General features: G+C 40.0%; 1 protein-coding gene across 2 annotated transcripts in view; it reads left to right on the forward strand.

Annotated features, from left to right (window-relative positions):
* arid3a (AT-rich interactive domain 3A) overlaps nt 1-22,187 on the forward strand; it is a 44,956-nt gene that overhangs the window by 5,557 nt on the left and 17,212 nt on the right. For both annotated transcript variants that reach the window (XM_068320115.1, XM_068320116.1), the window contains exons 2-3: nt 8,490-9,256; nt 9,342-9,624. In XM_068320115.1, coding sequence (XP_068176216.1) covers nt 8,919-9,256; nt 9,342-9,624 — 621 coding nt within the window. In that variant the 5' untranslated portion in view covers nt 8,490-8,918. The remainder of the gene's footprint in view (nt 1-8,489; nt 9,257-9,341; nt 9,625-22,187) is intronic.

The following is a 22,187-nucleotide window of genomic DNA, read 5'->3' on the forward strand; positions in this document are numbered from 1 at the left end:
AAGGACTATCCATGTACAGTAGTACCTGAGACTGAGAATCTCCACAGACATCATTTCTGTGAAAAAGTATGATTTCCTTTTTTTAATATGCATCACGCTTATGTGATTCAGATCATCAAGTACATTTTATTATATATGATAATAACTCAAGTAAATATAAATTGTACTTTCTAAATTATTATTTCATTAAGGTGGGAAAAGCTATCCAAACCAACCTGACAATTTGTGAAAAAGTAAAAATGTGATTGGCTACGAACTATTTTACAAGCACAAAAACAACCCAAAAAGAACAAATGTGACAGTCATTGACACACGCATGTGCATGCACACGCACACACACACACTCAAAAGGGAGTCAATATTTTTATTGTTACACTGAAGCTACAGGATTCACTATTAAAACTTACATTTTTGTTCAGAATGTCTGCTGTAAAATGCCCAGAGGTCTTTATCTAAGATTTTGAGTCATCCTCGTCATCCAACAGCAGACAAAAGACTTGATTGTTAAAGATCACAATGTCAGGACGTGGCTTCAAAGTTGCCATTGAAACCAACATGTTAATCCAGTTTGTAGCGTTCATTCCATTCAATGAAAAAGCAAACCTCTTTCCCTATAGTTGAGGAGTCAGGGGGGAAAAAAAGTTGACAGATGAAAAGGCGGTGGAATTACACTGCACCAGTTAGTGTTTCCCTCCTTCAGATTTTAAGAGTGGCCCGTGTTTCACCAACTGAGCTGTCATCAGGAGGTTTATGTTGTCTCACACTAGCACAGCGTCCACATGAAGCTGTAGGTGAGGTTTAACATGGGGAGGCTAAGTCCAAGTGGTTGGACAAAAAAATTTTGCTGATTCAACTGAGACTTCTTTTTTTTTTAATGTTGATTATTCATCCGGTGCCTTTTCCTGTGTTTAAAGGAAGTGCTTTAATGACTAAACCGTTTTTGAATGCATGTTTTTGTGGTCTGATCTTTATATAGCTGTTGTCTTAAATATAGAAACACCTGATCTTTCAAAACAACTTTGAAATCTTGAGTTCTGCTTGTAGCATTTGTCTCTAGAACAAAGTTGAAATAGAAGGTATATTTTCTTTACGTTATTATTGACATTTTATGGCCCCTTCAGCAGAGATATATAGGGTTACACTTGTGCACATGACTGCATATCCCTACATTGGTATGCAATTAAATGGTGTATCCACATCTCGTTTTTAAAAAAGTGCCATTTTTAATGTGCAGACACCTTTAAGGGTGTTTATCCCATAATTGCTTTCTTCATTTTCGATTTAGTTTTCTCTGTTTTTCCTTTGTAAATTTTCATATCACTGTGCTGTTATTCCTTAATGGGAAAACAGCACGTCTATGGATGTTTTTGAAAAATTGGTTGTGCCAATATCCAAATTTTGCAGTGCACTGGCGTTGCGCCCAGAGTTTCCCCCGCCTGACGCCCTTAGTCTGCTGGGATAGGCTCCAGCTCCCCGTGACCCACCATGGATGGATGGGTGAATATCCAAATTTAAAAGTCAGTTCTAAATGCCACAGTAGTGTTCAGTTGATCCAGATTCATCGTCAGAGGCACGCTTTCACATTTTCAACCTAGTTAGCAGAAGGAGTAGCGTCCCTTCAAACTACTGTACTATATAGGGTGGTATTCTGATGTTGCGTACTGGAACACCGGTTCGAATACCGAGCCTGTGGTCTGAACAGCTGGCTCCTGTTGCTTGATAGATAGCCACAGATTTTGCTGCTAAGATGTGGCTCACTGGATTGTTCATGCTATATATCCACTCAATTTATGGCATAGCTGGGGCTAATCAGATTTTGTTCACTATGTTGCCGCAGCTCGCTGGAAGAGGTCAGTGGAAAGTGCGTGACGAGGCCGCGTAACACTTCCTCAATGATCTTGTTGTTGGTGCAAAGTGTCTCAATGGAGCCTGTGTTATTGCCTTGCAAGGTAATACTGCAAGGAATGTCAGAAGCGTAATCAAGGCCAGCACCACTGACCGACTCTTTGCTTTTTTATGTAGAAAGGATCATGAATGGCTACTATTGGCTTACTCCCTGTGCAGTTACTCTTTAACATGAGCCCTTTTTTAATGCTGACCAGCATTTAGAGGAGTTCAAGCTGAGAACGTAGCTACTAAGAAAAGTAATGGAAAAATTATCAATAACAAATTATTTCTAATGTAAAATATTCTTGCAATGAAATCTAACAGCGTTCATAGATGTACTCTTACTTCTAATTTATTTTTAGACATTGAACTTGTTTACATTTTTGCAGTTATTTTTCCTAAGACAGTGAAGGACTAATTTATTATATTTTTTATTTTCAGTTTCCATATAATTATGCTTGCCACAGTGGTTTAAGAGGCATTTTCCAGTCTACCTTTGGACCTTCCATAACATTTATGTATTCTAAATGCTTTCGTCCACACTGTAACATTAGTGACACATGTCAGTAATTGATTTTATAACATTTATTCCTTGGACAGTTTAAGACGTCCATTTAGACATATTGTTACCCTCTTTTTGGAGCCAAAGTCGGTACAAACCTACTTCCACAGCTTGATTTTAGCTGTAGGGAGGAACTTAAAGCAAATAAATAATAAAAGTGTGTACGGTAATGTAATGTAAACAATGTAATGTAAACAAACTAGAGGTTAGCTCCTACTTTACTGTTTTCTCTCACTGGTGTGGGCTGTAAGGCAGTTACATATGAAAATACTTTTATTTACCAGAAACTGGTATTAACAGAAACTGGCTCATCCACATAGAAAGCTTGAAGCCCTATATGGGTGTGATTGGTCCTCTGTTGTTTTTTATTATACTGCCACTTACTATATTTTGAGTAAAGTTCAAAGTTGAGAAGGAAAATCTCTCAAAAAGTAAAGGTCAGTTAACTTGTTGGGTGTAATGGTTTTGCAATTCTTCAGTCTGTAAGGATTTAAATGTTTGTCGGCAGATTAAAGCTCGCTGGCATTAAAGTATAGTCAGAAACCAGCAGAGAATTGTTTTACTCTTCCAGGAATGCTTGTGTTGATAACATCAGTACAAAGCCTGTTCCACTACAGGCATAGCAGTATAATTCATACTGACAGAGTGTGCATAACTGCAATGCTGAGGGGTAATAGAATAAAAACTGACAACACATTTCATTCCATACATACACTATAGCCTGAAGGTGGATATGACAGAAATCATCAGACTGCAAGTCAGGTTCCAATATTTTACAAAAGACATTGGTATCATGGGCTTAAACGTATTAACTGATTCATAAGTAAATTACAGTGTAGTGAGTACAGCAGGTAGGAACTCTAACGACATTAACAGACAATACAAGGAAGATATTAATGACATTTTCAGCGGATTAACATAGAGAAACACCGCAACTTGGCAGCAGAGATGGAGATGGAATTGTAATCATTTTAATGATCTGGTTCTACATTATAAGTGACGCTTCACCATGTTCATCTCAAACTCTTATCTCTAAAAACTCTATCTAGTTACAAAAGATGCTTAAGTTTCATACACAATGAAGTCAGGATGTAAATTCTAAATGTTGAAACGTGACATGTCTCTCCCAAGGGCGGCACCCGAAAACAAAAATACTGCTTGTGTCTCTTGTTTTACAAGGATTTCAGCAGATTTTAACACGCCGTCATGTTTATAGCACACATGTCGGATGCTCCAAGTGTGCAGTTGTCAGAGTGTAAGCTTAGGAAGGTCACCAAGACAAATTCCTTTATATTCATCCACACTACAGACTGCGGTAGTAGAAGACTTCACAATCTATCAGGAGTATGTTTGCATGGTTCATGTCTGTACTATCAGCCAGTTTGAAATGCACATATGTGTATGTATGCAGGGCAGTATGGGTCTCTTTATCTCATTGGAATTAGACCCTTAGCTCTTGCTCTTATCACTCTGCCCTGTTTGCTCAGACCTTGCAATCTTCCACCTCTTAAATGTGCGTTTAAAAAAAGAGGATTAACCCATAAGCTCTCGTCTTTTCTCCTCTATCCTTCATTCGCCCAACTCTCAACGTTTCCACTCCCAACAGCGCTTCCCTACCCACACGTGGATCCCCAACGGTTTATCCAGCATCCTTTTAGCCAATTAAGGTGTTAAATGATTCCTTCACGTCTTTCGGAATAAAAATTGCATAACCCTTTTTATTGCACTGTGTGATCATTTAGATACCTTCATTGGGTAAACAGTCTGGTGTCTTGTACCCTCTGCCCTCTACATGAGGTCAGAGGTTACTGTGCACATGCAGAAAGGCTGAATGCAGGTTGGAATGCAGGCCAGGTAGACGCTTGAATGGAAATCCAATAAAGTAATGAGTGGATTTACATTAAGTGATAATTCAAGCTTTTAAATGTGAAATCAAGTGAAAATATGACTGTGAGATTGATAGCATGTTAGAGAGCAAAGAGGCAAGTAGGTGGTAATGAGTTAGATCAGGAAGAGGGCATATTTAAGGAAATGTCGCCATTTCCTGTGTTTTTTTTTTCCTTTCTCACCTATGGTCAGCCATGGGAACTTAGAAAAAGTCCCTCAGCATTCACATTTTCCCCTTTGGTCTTTGGTACAAGATGCCAGAGAGTCCAATCGATGCTGAATCAGACTATTCCATTTAGAAAGCTTTCACAATGGTACGGAAATAAAATTGTAGAGGGAATTAGTCTTGTAAGTATTTCCTTGGCTGACAAATAGCCCCCAATTACCAAGGCTACTCGGTCATGGTTAATGTTACAATGAGTAATGGAGACAAACCATAAAGCAAAGAGGCTTCTGTAATGTAGTTTGACTGGCAGAAAAGGACTTTACATCAGCTGGTTGCTTCCAAGCCACAGTTGCAACGGAATTCATCAACTATGCATTGAAGTCTTATTTCCATATGATGTCAGAATTCTGCACAAAGTGGTTGATATTATAAACTAGAGTGGAGAATTCTTTGAAACTTTGGGAATAGGTAAAAGCGATCAATCCCTAGATACATCTTAAGTGACTAAGCTATGGTTTATACATTGAACGGCTCATCACTCTAGTCAAGATTTAGTTATTTATAGTGTGTGAAAATGAGAAACCAACAGCCAATTTGTACAATGAAGTGGTGGATTGCTCAGTTTTAACACCATCATGTTGATTGGACTTGTGTTGAGGGTTGGGACGACTAAGGAACTCAGCTGCTGGAATAGGAACTGCACACTAATGGATCCACACCTGAGATACTGTTTCATTACCAGTCAAGCCCATATGAGTGATTATCAGTACTCTCAGCCAGACGCATGTAGAAAACATCTGACATATTAACTTCACAATCTTCCTTTCTGAGACACGACTGCAGTCTTATATAAGCGTGAAACCTTCCCCCCATTTGGGGAAGCATGTGGCACAATGTAATTTGCACCATCTAGAAAGTATAGGAAATCCATCCTTCCTATGATGAACGCTGATATGAAACAAAGTGGCCACTTCTGCTTTCCTCTGCACACGAAGAGCCAACAAAACAGCTTTGTTGTCACTTCTGTCTTTGAAATTACATGTGTCAAACGGGGAGAGACCGTATCCGACGCAGGACGTCTTTTCCCTCAAACATGAAGTAACAACTCAATAATCTGCTCATATGCTCAATGGTTTTAAGCTCTACTATTTGTAATGTTGCATAATGGTCATTGTAAATATTGTAGTGCATGCAAAAAACACCTGAGCTGTTTCTGAAGTGAATTTTTCACTTAATGTAAAAAAAATGGTTTGTTCCCAGTAGTTTTTGGTGTTCGTCCCTTCAATCTTTTCCCTCTGCACTCACTGCTCCGTGGTTATTCTGTCGTTAAATACAAGAGAGAAGTTCTCTCTGTCAAACCAGATCCTGTTAGGTAAGATGTTTTAATCCTACTTATAGTGGTGCTATTCTCCATCTGACAACTGCAGCCGTTCAGTTGCACCCCTATTGCTTGGAAAGAATGCAATGAATCAATATTGAATATCTGTCGACTGCGTGGCTGCATCTGCTCCATCAGTTGTCACTTCCTTCACCCGCTGAAGAAACAAGTTTCACAGCTCTTATTTCCTTGCGTAACATTTCTCTGACATGCAGCCACAGTATTGGGTGACTGAAATAGTTTTCCTGGCCATGCTGTGGTTCATTCTTGACTCTTACATGATGGCAGTTGTGTTGTTTTAACTTTTTGTTGCTATGCAGCTTTTTATCACACACATTTTTAGGGTTTTTGTCCTTTGAAAAACATGTTGTGTCTTTAGTGTGCGATCAGTCGAGCTGCAGAAGGTACAGGGTGTCATTGGTACAGTGGCTGCTGTGGGGTGGGTCCTTCACTCTGTCTCTCGTTTTTTTCTTTGCTTCAAACCTTTTATCTTGTCTCAGCCGGTCCAGATAAACTCTCATCTCCATTACAGTTGATTCTTCATGAATGCCGACACACGAAACTGACAACTGTTACACATTTATTTCATTACTCAGTTTTTTATTTCATTTTTTTATTATTTCCTCCAAATAACTACTATTTAAGGCCTGAGGAAAACAACTGAGGAAAGATAAAACATTAAAAAAAACATACCGTGAGGAAGCATTTACACATTAAGACAGTTTTGGTCCTCAGCTTTTCTTACACATTTGGAATGAATGAGAATTGGTAAAGACTATGTGATGAGTAGATTGATAACAATTACAGTACATTATATATTTTTCCACCCACTTGATCCCCCTTGATCCCCGTTAAGTCCATTTTTGTTAAATTCAGATCTCATATTGTTGCACTGTGTGATTGAGATATGCAGCTCTTAGCAATAACTAGAATATTTCAGGGTGTTGCCTGTCTTCTCTTCACATATTCATAACTGTGTCAACAGAAGTAAAGGAAAACATCCATTTTCCTCTTAATGGCAGCTTAACTCAATTTCACTCTGTTGGAGAGCCGTCAGCTCTCTCCACTGACTGTTTTCTGTTAATTCCTCTCTTATGTCCAGAGCATGCCCGAGCCCTAATTGCTCCATTTTACCCAGAGATGCTGGTAGGAGCTACATGAGTTAAATGCAATATGAAAAAAACCCTAACCCCTCTGGTTATTCACTTATTGCAGTGTGCTGCTGTGTCGTATTGAGGGAAATGATTGCTGTGGTGACCATTTTTTAGACTGGTTAGCGATGTCTTCATCTTGCCTTGAGGGAACCGCTGACTCAGCTTATTTTTATAATTTATTACGTTAATGAAGATGTGCATTTTGAAAATAGGTGGTCAAGAAATGATTTTACGTTTTATATTCGTGTAAAATAATTACATGTGAAAGTTGTATGTCAGGGGAGCAAAGAGGGAAAGGATTTTTATGGAGTGAGTCACCTTACACCCAATCGTTAGTACAGGGTGGCTGTAATAGAAGTACAAATGTTTTAAAAACTTGACGTCATTCATGCTTTCAGTATAAAACTGCAATCAATGCAAAACCTGAAGTTTCAAAAAAGAACAGGATCAGGTTCGGTGGAGGTTGTAGAGGTTTGTTCATGAATTAGTCAGCAGAGCTGAGTAAGAGATGGCGTGCAGTCACTGCTGCCTCCTGGCATGACTCATACTTCAGCGTGTCCAGCACCTGCACTTCAAATTAATTTCCCCACACAGCGTGGACTTGATCTGCTGCTAACATCTTAGCCAGACCAGTGACCAGTCTCACCCAGTGTGTCCTCCAGCCATATTTCTTTTTGATCAGGACAAGGTAGGAAAATACTCTCACACCCGGTATGAATGAAGGTAGGATTTATAGCACTGTGTTTTTATGATTGTCAATGTGAACAATGCTATAAAGGTGTGTTGACAGGTGTGTTACTTATAACAGAGGTTGCTTTGCATACCTTATGGTAACTGTTATATAGGTGAAGCTTTCCCACCCACAGATGATGTACAATAACTCCCCCAACCGTGTCCCTTTTCACTGTGGGGGAAAAACGTGTCATACCTGAATAAAGTCAGACGGTTGAATATTTGTGCGTAAGTTGACAGACTGCGGACAACATCATACATTTTGGTGGTTTGCTGATGTTCGTCTCTGCTTTTGAGCCAACCAGGTGAAGAAAGTGGCTGCTCTTCCTGTGATTTCGCTTCCTCTTCTTGTTGAGGCTAAAACATTTTGTCCTTTGTGACCAGCCTGTCTGGTTCATGTGAGTAATTCTGCACATGTTGCACAACAGAGACTAAACTCTAAAATCTGTTATATTTGTTTCTTGCATTTTTGTATGTGAAAGAACATCTCTGTAATCGTTGTGCTAATTTTCTGTCTCATTTTTCTGTCTCTTTTTTTTTTTTGCAAATCTCTGGGTTCTTGATAATCATAAATCTTAAAATTATGTTCTTCAGATAATCTTTTGCAGTTTTTGTTGTTTCTTCCATAAATCACAAAAACGTTTTTCCCTCAGACTGAAGGTACCGATGTTCACAGACGGTGTGGAAGTAGCAGTTTGACACTGTTTGTTTTTCTTTCCTCAGGTCTTTGTAGTCTGTCAGCACGCTCGTGCACGTCAGGCCTCACACTCACCGCTGGTGCCTCATTGAACTCCGTCGACTCGACTCTGCCTCTGGCTTTGGTGTCTCCCCAATCGAAGGAAGAAAAATACCCATCGAGACGAGAGAGAGTCGTCTGTCTCCAGAACTGCAGCCAACCACAGACTGCATGTCTTAGACCTCTGACCGACCCCCCTCCTGCTCTTCCTCCTCCACCTTCCGCTTCTCCTCAAGGAACCACTCTTCCACATTACCTTCAAGCCTTCGATCAGCAGAAATTGGTCCACTACTGGTACAGTCGGTGATTGTTCTGAAAAACTTTGAACGCTGTACCTTGACTGACTGATTGGTGCTCCTTCAGTAGGAGAGGAAGGGGGAAGGAAGGCAGCTGACACTGTGCCGCTTTCCCCGGAGATGAAGCTTCAGGCGGTCATGGAGAACCTGCACAGGCAGCAGAGGGCTAAGTTGCTGATGGAGCAGCAGCTCCAACAGCAAGCGACGGGCCACCACACTCAGATCCGCACCAGCGGAGGAGGGAATGAGGCCATGTTGAGCGCGGCCCCTGAGGCCGAGCAGGCCCAGATGGCGGCGCTGGCGGCCATGCGTGCCGCGGCGGCTGGGTTGCAGAGAGTGTCCGACAGCCCCATGTCAGAGCGTAGCAGTGGCTGCGAGGACGAAGATGATGATGATAACGATGGAGAGGGGGGGGAGACTTACAAGGACATGATGGGGTCAGACGAGGAGGAACAGATGTAAGATCTCAGTATCTGTTGTCAAGTTGACTCGTAACATATCATCCGTGCCACACAACCAATATTCTGTTTATGATCCACGCAGCAAACGGAAATGGGATGAGGAAGACTTCGAAGGCGAGATGGAAGAAGATTTCGAAGATGATCTGGCTGACGAGGGTCTGCCAACGGGTCACGACGCGGTGGCTCCGGGGAAAGGTATCCTCCTGCTGCCCCACCGTCAACTCCACCCCCACTCCCAGCTGCTGAAGGCCCGTCCAAGTGTTGACCCAGAGCCGCGCATAGCAATCATGCCTCCCCACGCCACGCATGGCCATCTGGGTGGACAGGATCACGGAGAGTGGACCTATGAGGAGCAGTTCAGACAGGTAGGGGGGACAGTTCCATCATATAGCTGCATAAGGCTCTGTTCAGTCATTATGAATTAATCGCTGTCTGATACTATTTGGTTCACTGCAATGCAAATGATATATTTGGGCTCTCTTACCTGTCAAGGTAAGTAAGCAGCAGACATTTATAAACACTGTTATTCTGAACTGGTCATCACAAAGCCCCCAGAGTCTTCTGAAAACTATTAAATGAAGAATAAATACAATAATTAGATATTTCAAATTCAAAATCAATACTTCCTTCTAGTAAATCCACCGTGAAAGGATATATAACATTTTTTAAAAAGTCACTATACCTGCCTTGTCCTATTTTGAGTCTGAAGCTTTTTGCAAAGATTGTTTTACTCATTTCCTGCTTTTTTTGTGCTTTAGTACTATAATTATTATTTTGTATAATCTTCTTGTCCCAGTCATGTACCTGTTAATTAGCATACGGTGCCGGGAAATGACATCTGATCACAAGTGGTAACACGAGATATGTGTGGAGATTATAATACGAAGTGAACTGTGTCAAATTTAGACTTGTGTACCTGTGATCTGATCACCCTGGATGGATGTTCATACTAGGTATGAACAGGCTCTCAGCTGCTCATGCAGTTATCTGACCAGGGTGGGAAAATAACACCAGACACCAGTCAAATATTGATGACCCCTCAACAGTCTTTAGGATTCGTCTTTGCCACCGTATGTATGGGTTATGGCCTAATCCATCATTTAATCTGGTGTAGCATCTTAAAATGCAGTGAGAAATGACACTTTCTCACTAATTTATCCTCAGGTTAAAAGAAAAGTCTGTTTCCTGTCAAAACGCAGCAAAACTGAGGGCAGTTGAATGGGAGGGGGTGGGTAGCGGTGCATTTTACCATACTCGTGTTTACTGTAAACATACTAGTGGGATAAATATTATGAGGGAGGCCCCACTGGAATAAGATGGGCTGTTTATATGAAGAGATTTAAGTCTGTCAACAACTACACTGAAATGGAGGGTCTGGGGAAAGATGTGAAGACAGACTATTAATAGAAATTTTTAATGTTTCATTTCCATATATTTGCTGCACATTGGTGGCATTTGAATATGTATGTGAACAACTTGGCAAAATTAGATATTTTATGAAATTGGTCGTCATTTCTGCATCAATTGCAGAAATGAAGAACCGAAGAAGAACCAGAAGAACAAACACCTGATAGCCTTCACTGTCTTCTGCTTTTTGTGTAATCAACTCATAACTACTGTAATACTCATTTACTGTGATTCACGTGTAACGCGTTCCCAGCCACCATTTTAAGGAAGCTTAAATGACATAATGGAAACCACTATTGAAATGTAAACACATTCATGGCCTGTAGCAGCACTGGAAACCATAAAACATGTTTTCTCACTATGAGAAGCATCTCATGTTTCATCTGAGCAGAGATTATGGAGCTGTTTTGGAGGAGAAAACTGGATCTGGAATTTTTTTTTTTTCAGCATGTTAGAGATGAATTAACTTCTGTCCATGTCACCCAGCCCGGTAGTGCTTCATTTTTACACCCAACCACAGATTCTGTAATTTCAGGCCTATTTCTCATAATGACAGTGTTCATGGAATAAAACTCCTTTAAAACCTATACTCTGCTTCTTTAAATAGCCCACCCCTCCCTTCATAAAGCTTTGTGTGAATGACAGGACTCGATACTCTCAACAGTTGGTGGTTTTCATATGTCAGGTACGACAGAGAGTGCATTTTTATCATAACAAGTCAGTGAGTCTCCAACGGTTGCATAAACAAGATAGCGAGTGTCTTGACTGTTAAGATAGTGTTACCCAATCCATTTTTATTAAAACATATCACTCCTGTGCAGCGTCAAACAGCTCCATCTGTGGAGACAAGACTGCCGACTGACATTTAAAACCTTTTGTATTTTAACATGACACAGAGCTGCAATGGTCACGTCTGTTTTGGGGAGTCTCTGCTCTCAACCTCATTGCTGCTGAGAGTTTGTATAATTGTGAATCTGAGATTTTAGTCTTTATTCACACAGGGCTAATTTTGACCTTGGATGATGACTGTGATTAGCAATAATGGCAGCGCTGGGCTGTAATTATTACCTTTTGTGAATGTGCTGTGTCTGCAGCGCGTAAACCAGAAATGATAGACCGGTTATGGTGAAGACGGGCTGTCCCTTATTAATTCTAACCCCTTGCAAATCAAACGCAATGATTTCATCTTTAATTTATATTCGCTAGGTACCTTTTTATGCTTCACCTTTTTTTCTTTCCAACTGAAACCACAATTTTTGTTTTCTTGTAGTCATGTGAAAACCAGACAGTAGTTAAATCTAAAGATCCGTTTATAATTTATTTTCAGTGCAAACACCCATGTTTACTCGGTTCAATAAGGAGGTTAAAAATTACGAGATGTTGACATTACATTATAATATCTGTTATAAAAGTTAATGAGTCACCGAAATTGAAAATAATTACCAAGACTATATGCAAACAGATGCACTGCTTTGCTCAACCACCAGAAGCAAACTGTGTGTGTTTGTGTGTGTATATGTGTGTGCGTGCGTGTGTGTGCGTGCGTGCGTGTGTGTGTGTGTGCGCGTGTGTGTGTGTACATATTTATACAGTAATCCCTCGTGTATTCGCGCATCAACACGCGCGACTTCAGCTCATCGCGGATTTTTGGCAGGTAGTCACAAGATACTGCGTGCGCATTGTATTGGCAGATAGCATCTGGCTGTGCGTACGTTCCGTGGTTTACGGAACGCAGCGCACTTCCATGAGACATCAAACAGTCGATAAGAGTGTGGGAAAAAGGTGGTTTAATATCAGTATGGGGAGGATTCATAAACGTTTAAATTACGGCAAATAATTAAATAAAGTTTGTCGTTATATAGTGGAATTAGTGATTTGTGTGTGGTTCCTGGAACGCATTAACCGTGAGTAACGAGGGTGCACTGTATATATATGTGTGTGTATACATATATATGGGTGTATATATGTATACGTGTGTAATATATATATATATATATATATATATATATATATATATATATATATATATATATATATATATATATATATATATATATATATATATATATATATATATATATGTATATACATGCATACATATACATACACATGTGGGCACACACACATTTGTGTATATGTATATAAGTGTACATGCTATTCATAGTCAGGTTGTAACCACTCTAATGTGAACCACTGCCTACTTAAATGTTGCTTAGTGAGCAGCAGGTACAACTCTGGCAGAAGTGCAAAATTCTGTCCTTGTATTTAAACAACGATTAAGAGTCAAGGTGAACCATGAAATCATGAATCATTCTCCATTTAGTAATTCATTCCCTCCAGTATTGTGCTCATCATCAATGTTCCATTGAGGATAGTTGACGTCAGCGTGGGTCAAACATTATAGAAGCAGCACCCCTTAATGGACCAATGATTACAGCACGTGCAAAGCAACTCTTCATATGGTTTTGCTCTATTGACACAGAGACCACATGAATTTCCAGAAAAAATAAATGTCATCATGGACTTCCAATACCTGCAGGAGAACATGAGGATCCAGCATGTCTGACATGTGATTGGATTCTGGCTCTGAGCTGTGTTTTGCGACATTAGAACTCACATATCCACGTGCTGTGGAGTAAAATCATGTGTAGGTAGAGTGTTTTGGAAGCCCCTGAGTGGGAAGGAAGGGGTTAAGATTGTACAGTTTATTTTTGGGCAGGTGGGTGGAGGCTGTTGGAATGCGCCTGAGGGAGGGTGATAATGTGGCCACTAGGAACCCCAGTTCCTCAGCAAAAGCATTGCATGCCTCTATTGGTCTGTAGCAGTTGTAGCTCTTCAGACGGAGAACTGCCCCTGTCTTTTGTTTAAGCCGTGTCAATATTAGTAATGCTGCAGCACTGGTTGCTGCCCCAGTCTATGTAAAAGCCATAAATAAAACTCTCAACAATATACATTGAAAACAAAGATCCCCCCCTCCCTCCCTCCATTATAAGGAGTGTGAAGTTTTAGTCATAAACGTGACTGGAAAAATGCAATGAAATGTATCACGTGGGTTTTTTCTCCATAAAGGGGCTAGTAATACATTCAGGAGCCATAAAATGAGTCAACCCAGAGCGATATGCACCGTGATTTAAATGCAAGGAAAGTTCTTGAATAAGTTGAACTTCCATTCTTCACACCTATCTTGGTCCAAGGTGGTATGTAGGTGAGGAAACACATTCATTCACTCCTCGTCCACGAGAGGCTTCCCCCCGGCTGTATGCAACATAGACACATACGCCAAACTGCATTCCTGGTGGATCATCCAGCCAACCTTCATCTCTCCACGCCCTGCCCGAAAGGTCAGACTAAATCAAGCCAGAATGGGCTGTCTGCAAATTTGTCCGATGACACTGGTTTTAAGTGAATTAATCCAAGATATTCATGGAAGATAGACGACATGGCAGTGCTGCATCTGTCAGCGGCAGCGCGCAGTGAGAATTTGTGATAATATTTCATCCTAACATGAATGATGTCAGTGATACTGATGTAACCCTCCCTCATAGGTGACCAGTAAATATCCATGTCAGTCTCCTTCACCATGTTGCACTATGTATTTTGCGCTCCTTTTAGAGGTACTGCTGTGTATTCTGTTACAAACAGCCAAAATGATAGAAAGTACATCGTAATGAAACCCCAATATCCTAGTATTGTCATAGCACGGTTGTGTTAGACGTATTTACTGCAAGTGTATCGCATGTAGGAAAGCAGAAAAGACATGAGACACAAACTCCCCAAACTTTAAGGCTGGCTTTTAATCAGTATTCTCTATTTTCTTAGTATTTTTTCATTCTGTTTTTTGTCGTCCACTTTTGTGAGTTCTCTAGTGTATGTCTTTATCGACCAATATTCATGGTTGTATAATTACAACCTGGTTTCATTAATGCGTAGTCTCTTTAATGCTACGGTATACATTCATATAACTGTCCCACTTCACTGCCCCCTTTTTATAAATATCCTCCCCGGGCCAGAAATCATCCAGAGGCCATGTCAAGCCTTTGAAGTCTCCTCTCTTGTGTCTCTGTGTCTGTGTTAAACACCAGTGGCTGGGCAGATGGAGCCCAGATGGACAGTAAAGTAGGGATGTCTTTAAAAATTCATGGCACTCACCATGATCAGGGTGAATGGAGGGGAGTTGGCATTAAACATTAAATTGCTCTCTCTCTCTCACACACACACACACACACACACACACACACACACACACACACACATACACATGTTCATTTTGAGATGGGGGAGGGGGCCGTTAGTGGCTACAGGAAGTGTAGCTCGAATGAGAGCCAACTGGGAGCGACACTTATTGGGATTGCCAGTCAGGTTTCTGCTGATACAGCTGTCTGATAAGTGCTTGTTGGGTTTGTGTACCTGCATGGTTTCATCCCAGCCTTTTGGTCAGCGTTACTTGTATAACATTCTGTTTTGCCATTTCATCCGCGATTGTTGCTTTTCATGGCCAATTAAAAAGAACAGTTAAATCTGCTCAGAGCTCTACGGAGTATTTACTACACAACAAAATCATTAATTATTAGGATTCCATTTCACCCACATCATATATCTTTGAATTGTGATCCTGCGTTTATCTTTATTGTTGTTTAAGAGTTACTTTTTCCTTCAATTTACTTGGATTTAAGTATTACTTTGCAAACTAAGTGACGTCAGAGCAGTAAATAATTAAATCTCACGTGACATGCATCATCTGGAGTCATTCCAGGAATCATAAGGAAGTTTTTATTTTGTTCACTGTGTTCTCCTCTGTGTTGAACAAAAGAACAACCAGAGGTTAAATGGCCTCTTGTTTTACTAAAGCCAGAGGCAACATGGGAAGTCTTATCTTGTGAATCAGAGGAACAGCACAGAGGCGGGAAGAAGTAGGTGTAGAAAAGAAAACAGGAAGTCAGTTGGTGTTGGCTTTTGATGCACTGCCAAGTGGAGTGTGGAGTACATGTTCGTTTTGACACGTGCTGTGAGAAGTCGTGAGGCTGATGCCAGACGACGCATTGCTATAGGATATTGGATGCTGGCAGAGGCTCAATAACTAGATGAGAGGGGGTTGGACGGGAATGTAAACAGACCTTGGCTCTGTCAACCTGTCTTGGTTTTTGGCACCTGTCTTATGTCAAATGATATACCGGTATATTAGATTTTATTGAAATATTTCACAATGTTTCTGTACTAATGCTTCCTCAGCCTTCCGTTGGCTTCACTTAGTGGAGGCCCTTATATAGATTGAGGAAATAATTATTTTGAGCCACAAAGAGTTGCACAAATTCTCCATTATCTTGTCGACTGTTGCGTGCGACCCTTATGTTGTTTTTTTTTAATCTTTCTTCTCCTTTTGTCACTGTAAAAGGAACTCTTTGCTTAGCCTTGTGGTTCAATGTAAGCAACGAAAATAGATTGCCACTAAAAGGTCGGAGTTGTCGACAAACAAAAGGCCTTTGGTCTTTTCATACTACGACCGAATGGAAGGCATCCACCTGGACAAAGGCGACCTTGGTGCGCTGTTGCCTTGAGATGCTTTTGAAAAGATGGTCCGTGTTGAAAGCTTTCATTCTTGAGTGACTCTGTGAAGAAATAGATAGAAAATACTTAACTGCACTTTTTCAAGATTTGAATCTTGTGTTTGTTGTCAAAGACTCAAACATTGAGAAGAGCAAAGCACTCTCCTCTCACGCTGTATCAGAAAACACCCGATCCATAATCTACGAGAAACATTTGACTCCTTAGACAAGCCCCTAGCTGGCCTGCCTCACCTGCACAAACATGGTAGGAGTTCTGAGTTTATATCCTGTAGCCACACTTATGATATAAATATTGATTATTAGCTCAAACTTCCACCTGTATGAATTGATAATGGATTTGCCTTGACTCCAGATATTTTGCTTCAGAGCAAAAGAATCCACATGTCTAATTAATAATAGGTAATGATGTGGCATAAAGGCATTTACCTGCATGTTGTGCATGAACACATTAAAAACAACTTGGTCACAGATTGCCTCCAGCACAGTTTTACAGTGCCTTCGCTCTGGATTCATGTCAACATGCAAGTGTGGCTTCAGACAACACACCTACTGTTGGAAAGGACTCTAATTTAGGTTTCTGTGAAAAGTTTATATGCAAATGTGAATAAAAAATACATACCAATGAATGAAGATACACGCGCTGTAATTACAGAACAATCTTTTACAGTAAAAGGCGCAATGATATCACAGAGTGAGGGCTTTCTATAACATGTTAATATTCCCTGACGTGCATTTTTGTCCATAATTGTACAGTTTCAAGGGCAATAGGTGTCTGATGAGCCACGTGGACAGATATCTGCCCTCTTTGTGGTGTCAACAGATGGATGTGTGTTCCTGTGTTGTTGTTTTGGTTTTTTGGTTTTTTAAAAAAACCTTCTGCATTTGCAATGTATCCCTGGATACATTGATCTGTACGAATGATTGAATATGCATTTATTCTACATTGAAGATGACACTCAAATGCCCATTTTCAAAAGGTGTGTTTTTAGGTCCTGTTAAAACTGTTATTGTGAAAACAAACCACCAAAAAACACCCAAAATTGTGCTGCATCTGGGTAAAACAGCTGATGTGTAAACAGCCCCCTTAAATTTCTTTGTCTTGTTTGTTTACACCCATTGTTGGTTTCAAAAGGAGTTGAATAATTTTTGATATCTTTCTTAAGATTCACTTTTTATCAAAAAGAATAAAGGAATCCCCCCAACCTACACACAAAAGTTCTATAGATTGTCATCAAGGCGTGACTGTTTTACGATTAGGAAAGCAAGGCTCGTTTTTAATGAACACAGTTTTAATGAGATGATACCAGGGAACGCCATATACCGTACTAGAAGTTCTGACTGGTAATATCAATAACACTGTTTTATGATCTTTAATTACTGTTACACCCACTTCCCCTCGTTTCGTCTGGACAGCTTTGCCCTGCCCAGCTTTGGCATCCATCATCATGATACTACTCATTAGAAGTGTGGTTTGAACAGATTGCTTTCAGCGTCATACATCAAACTCTTAAGGGCCTTGGGAAAGCTGGCTGCTATTTCTGACTATTATCTAGATGTACAATCCATGATGACTGACAGTACGGTGTAGGAATGGACTGTATGTAGAGCACGGGATAGTACTGATCCCGCTTCCATGTCCTGTTTTTATCAACTGGTTTTTCACCTTTTTCCTCATGTCTACAAGGGATATTACATATCCGGTTATATCCGACAGAGGCCAAGCATAAAAATTCTTTGGCAAAGCCCCATAGGCTGAGGCCTCACAGAATTTCTGACACTGTAATGAAACCATATCCTTAAAATCATTGAATTCACAGAGTTTGGGTGTCTGGAAATTAAAGGCGACATTTGGGTTGGGTTTGGAAACACAGCTGATGGCCTTCATGACCAAACCGAGATAGATTTAATCTCAAATCAAAGATGTTAATGTTGTAACCATGAAAAAGTCCCGTTCACATTGACTAATGATGAAAGGCTGACCGTGGGATGTGTAATATTATAAATTACTTCTGGTTGTTTTTCATCACAATTACAATATTCACATATGTGGTTTTTAATTCAACAGCTATGCAAACTATCTGTCATTGTTCCTGTTTTTTCTTGCTCACCAAATGTTTTGTATTATTTTAAGGGTGTGCGTTACATAAAGCGAGTCTATCACAACGACTGTTTGCTCCTCGTCTGCACTCACTGGTGTCGAATTTTACAACGTTAATCAGTCATTAAGGATTATGCAGTGTTTGGTCCTGCCTGTCAATAAAACACAGTTTGGGGCAGCTGCAATCAGACTGCTTTATTGTTGCTGTTAATTGTGTGGATGTGGGGGGATGGGACGGACATGCCAGGAAGTAGAGGAGACAAAGATGGATTCATTGTCAGTTCCTAGAGACGTGCTGGGGCAGTTTCTGTCATGCTGATGTCAACTGTGTGGATTAAGTGATTTTTCCCAATGAACATGAGCAAATAAGCTATTTCACGTCAAACTGACAGAGTAAAGAGCATCGTCAAATTTTGACTACATCAGGACTTGCATACATGAAGAAAATGATTGAATTACTGTTTAAACCTTTATTTTTGAATTGAAGAAGATAGACTGAAGTTTTTAGGTAGTGGGCCATTATAATTCTGTGTCTGCCTGGTTGCTCTGTCCTCCCAGACGCCTTCATCCCCATCTATTTCTCACAAGAGAAGGTGTATCGTTGGAGTTCTAACATCGTGCAGTGTCAGTCTGGCTCGAGATGGACATGTACGACATTCAATATTAATACACTTTGACGAATCAAGCGCACTGCAGCAAGGGTGGGGCTTTTTTTTTTTTTTTTTTGCCTCGACCCAATTTAATGAGTAATACATTGTTGATGCAAGAGACGGCTTGACGAGTGAGTCAGAGAAAATTTTCTGTAGGCAGGCTTCAATTAATGAGAAGGAGTGAGATAAAGATGACAGTTGGAGCAGACCCAGTTTACGTTACAGGATGAATACCGATATAGGAAACTAAAGAATAAGCTGCATGTACTGTTGTCAATCAGGGAGGCAGAAAAGTATATGTTACACTCTTGTAAGTAGACCTACCTCAAAATCACAAGTACTTTTTAAGCTGTTGCTCTTATGGATCATTTAATGCTTACCACATAAAAGCGTGTAATGAGTGACTGTGTGCCTAATCCAACTCCTAAATATTTAAAAAAAAAAAAACCTGCCTCAGGCTAATGTAAAAGTAAATTCATTATCTATAATTATCTATAAGTTACACAATCATGTCATACCCCAGCAGGAACATTACATTTTGCCTAGCAAGCACATTGTTTACTTAACAAACTTTAAATTGTTGGGTGTTTTTTTGTTTTTTTAAACACAATTTCTGAAAAACAGTTAGTACAATCGCTCAACCCCCCAAGCTGTTGTCGGACCCAGAGGATTTTCTGTTTCTTGGACACTCTACCATAAAGCTATACATGACTTCCTGTGTCATGTGGCTCCAGTGAACACCCACTACTAACTGGGTAAGTTCCAGTGTATCAAGTGTAGAACACACCGTGAAAGTTTAATGCAAATAAAGCATCGTCACGAGGTTTACTTCCTGTTTCTCGTAGTAAACACAACCATTACCCCTGATTGGCATGTCCAAGTTTGTACTACAGAACTCCTATAAACAGATCATGTTTCCAACAGATTGGTCACTGGATGCAGCATATTTGAGAAAATAATCCTTAGTTGCTGCCACACACATCTCATGCCCAGAGCCGTATAGAGACAAGACTCACTCAATCCACTGACAATGCTGCAGATTAGATTATTTGAGATGTTGGCTGATTTTAATTTTAATTCTCGTGCTGCCAATGTGAAGTAGTCGGGTTGAATGGCTCATCAGCTGCAAGCTGGAACACCAGCAGCATTTTGAATGAACATCAGACCCACACATGCATCTAATCTCATGTTTCAGCCTGTAGTGTCTAATTTTTTTCTTGATTATCTTTAGGGCTTGTGAAAAAGGGGCGTAGTGTTTGACAGAAGAAATTTGATTGTTTGCTTACATGTCTGTCAAGACAGTCTTGTCTGTTTGGTTTTTTTTATATCTGTGCATGCCGGGCGGTGACAGATTGTTTGATTAAGTTGTGATCATTGGAAAATGCCGTGCAAACAGCAGCGGAGAACTTGGCTTGTTACGTCAAGCCAGGTTCATTTTGATTTTGTGGACATGCAGAACACAGAGATGACATCATCAGATGCCGTGATGTTTTTTGGATTCCCAGTCTGCTTACATACAGGCTTGACTCTGTCTTGCACTACTAGTTTTAGAACATTTGGATTTTTTGTATTTCTTCTGATTTACTTTCCCAAATTTTGCAGTTATAAATCTTGTAGAAACAAAAAATTTAACTTTTTTGGTCCAGGCTTGAAGTTGGATTATCGCAGATGAAGTAGGATCATGAAGAATAATACCATATATTAATAATAAGCGATAATAATGTGTAAAAAAACAACAACAACACGCTGACTCCCATTATTTAAGGTTGTTATTGTACCTATTATTTCCATAAAGGTTGTTCATTTCCTCAGTTGTTTTTTGACTCTGACCTGCTTGTTTTTTTTTTGTTTTTGTTTTTTTAAACATAGGAATCTGAATCTACCTAAACAAGAGCATACATTGATGAATGTAATTAGATAGTGATTCATGTGCCTGAATGTAGACCTCAGCTCAGTTATATTGAGTTATGGGTTGACCCCACTAAAGAAATAAAATGTCTCTGTACACAAGAAACTGTCTTTACTGAAACGGGAGCTGATAAACCACTTTTACAAACCTGGATTGGATTTTACCTTAACCTCTTCATGAACTTTTTGATTTGAGATATTTGATGTCTGACTTCTCTGACATCAGTCAAATGCTATGATGCGAGATGACGCATAACTTTTTAAACATTGTTATGTTCCATAGCCATAATTACAGATCTGTCATCTGAGGAACGTAAGCCAGGCGTTTCATTATGGTATTAAAGTCAGACACATTCTATGATAACATTTCTTTCTGGGACAACTGATCTGATTGTTGTGTTTGATTCGACGCATTAATGACACTCACCAAAGGTCATTGACTTGGAACAATGCGGCGTTTGAATAAGGCTGATCATGTGTTCATTCGCAGTATCAAGACCCCCCCCTTCCCTCCTCCATGTATTCATGTGTTGTATATCATGTCTGCCACTCACCATTATCTCTTTTTATGGCTGTTAAATAGGCAGCATGGTGCCGCAGTGGGTAACGCTGTTGTTTCATAGCTGGAAATCCTGGGTTCAGTTCCACCTGGGGCCTTCTGTCTGTGTGGGCTGAGATAGGCTCCAGCGTCAACCTGTGACCTGGATTTGGATAAGCAGCTGAAGGCAAGACATTTACGATCGTCTCGTCTTGAAGGAGAAAAATGAATGAATAAATAGTTTAAAAAACCACTGTTTTCCCTTCCATCAGGCGGGAGGATATGCAGAAAACAAATTCATATTAATCTCTAGCATGAGAGGAAAATATTAATTTGAAGTTGTGAAACTGATCTTCCAACATTTTCTTCAAGGCAGTTTAATCTGAACAAGGTCCCTCTTGTTTACAACCCCTGTAAACAACTTCCATTAAAAAAAAAAAAAAAAAGGTTTTCACTTAGCGAATTTAACTCAAACTTAATTTTTAATTGTTTGTAACCAAGCATCCATTCATTTCAACAAGGTCTTTGGTATAGTTAGTAGACAGATAAATATCCAGTCAGTAGTAAAAACTAAAAGGGAGGATTTATTTTTATAGCTTAAATAGAGATAGGAGCAACACATTAAACTCTGACCCCAGTTGTGTTTGTTGTGCGTTTGTATTGGTGTCACTTTGTTGTGATCAAGGTGATTGACAGGTGTGAGGGAGCATATAGGCCATACTCTGGTTTCCTCTCAGTTTTGGTTTTCAGTTGCAAAGCCTCT

This window comes from Antennarius striatus, chromosome 7 (genome assembly GCF_040054535.1).
Source record: "Antennarius striatus isolate MH-2024 chromosome 7, ASM4005453v1, whole genome shotgun sequence".
In the NCBI taxonomy this organism is placed as follows: domain Eukaryota; kingdom Metazoa; phylum Chordata; class Actinopteri; order Lophiiformes; family Antennariidae; genus Antennarius; species Antennarius striatus.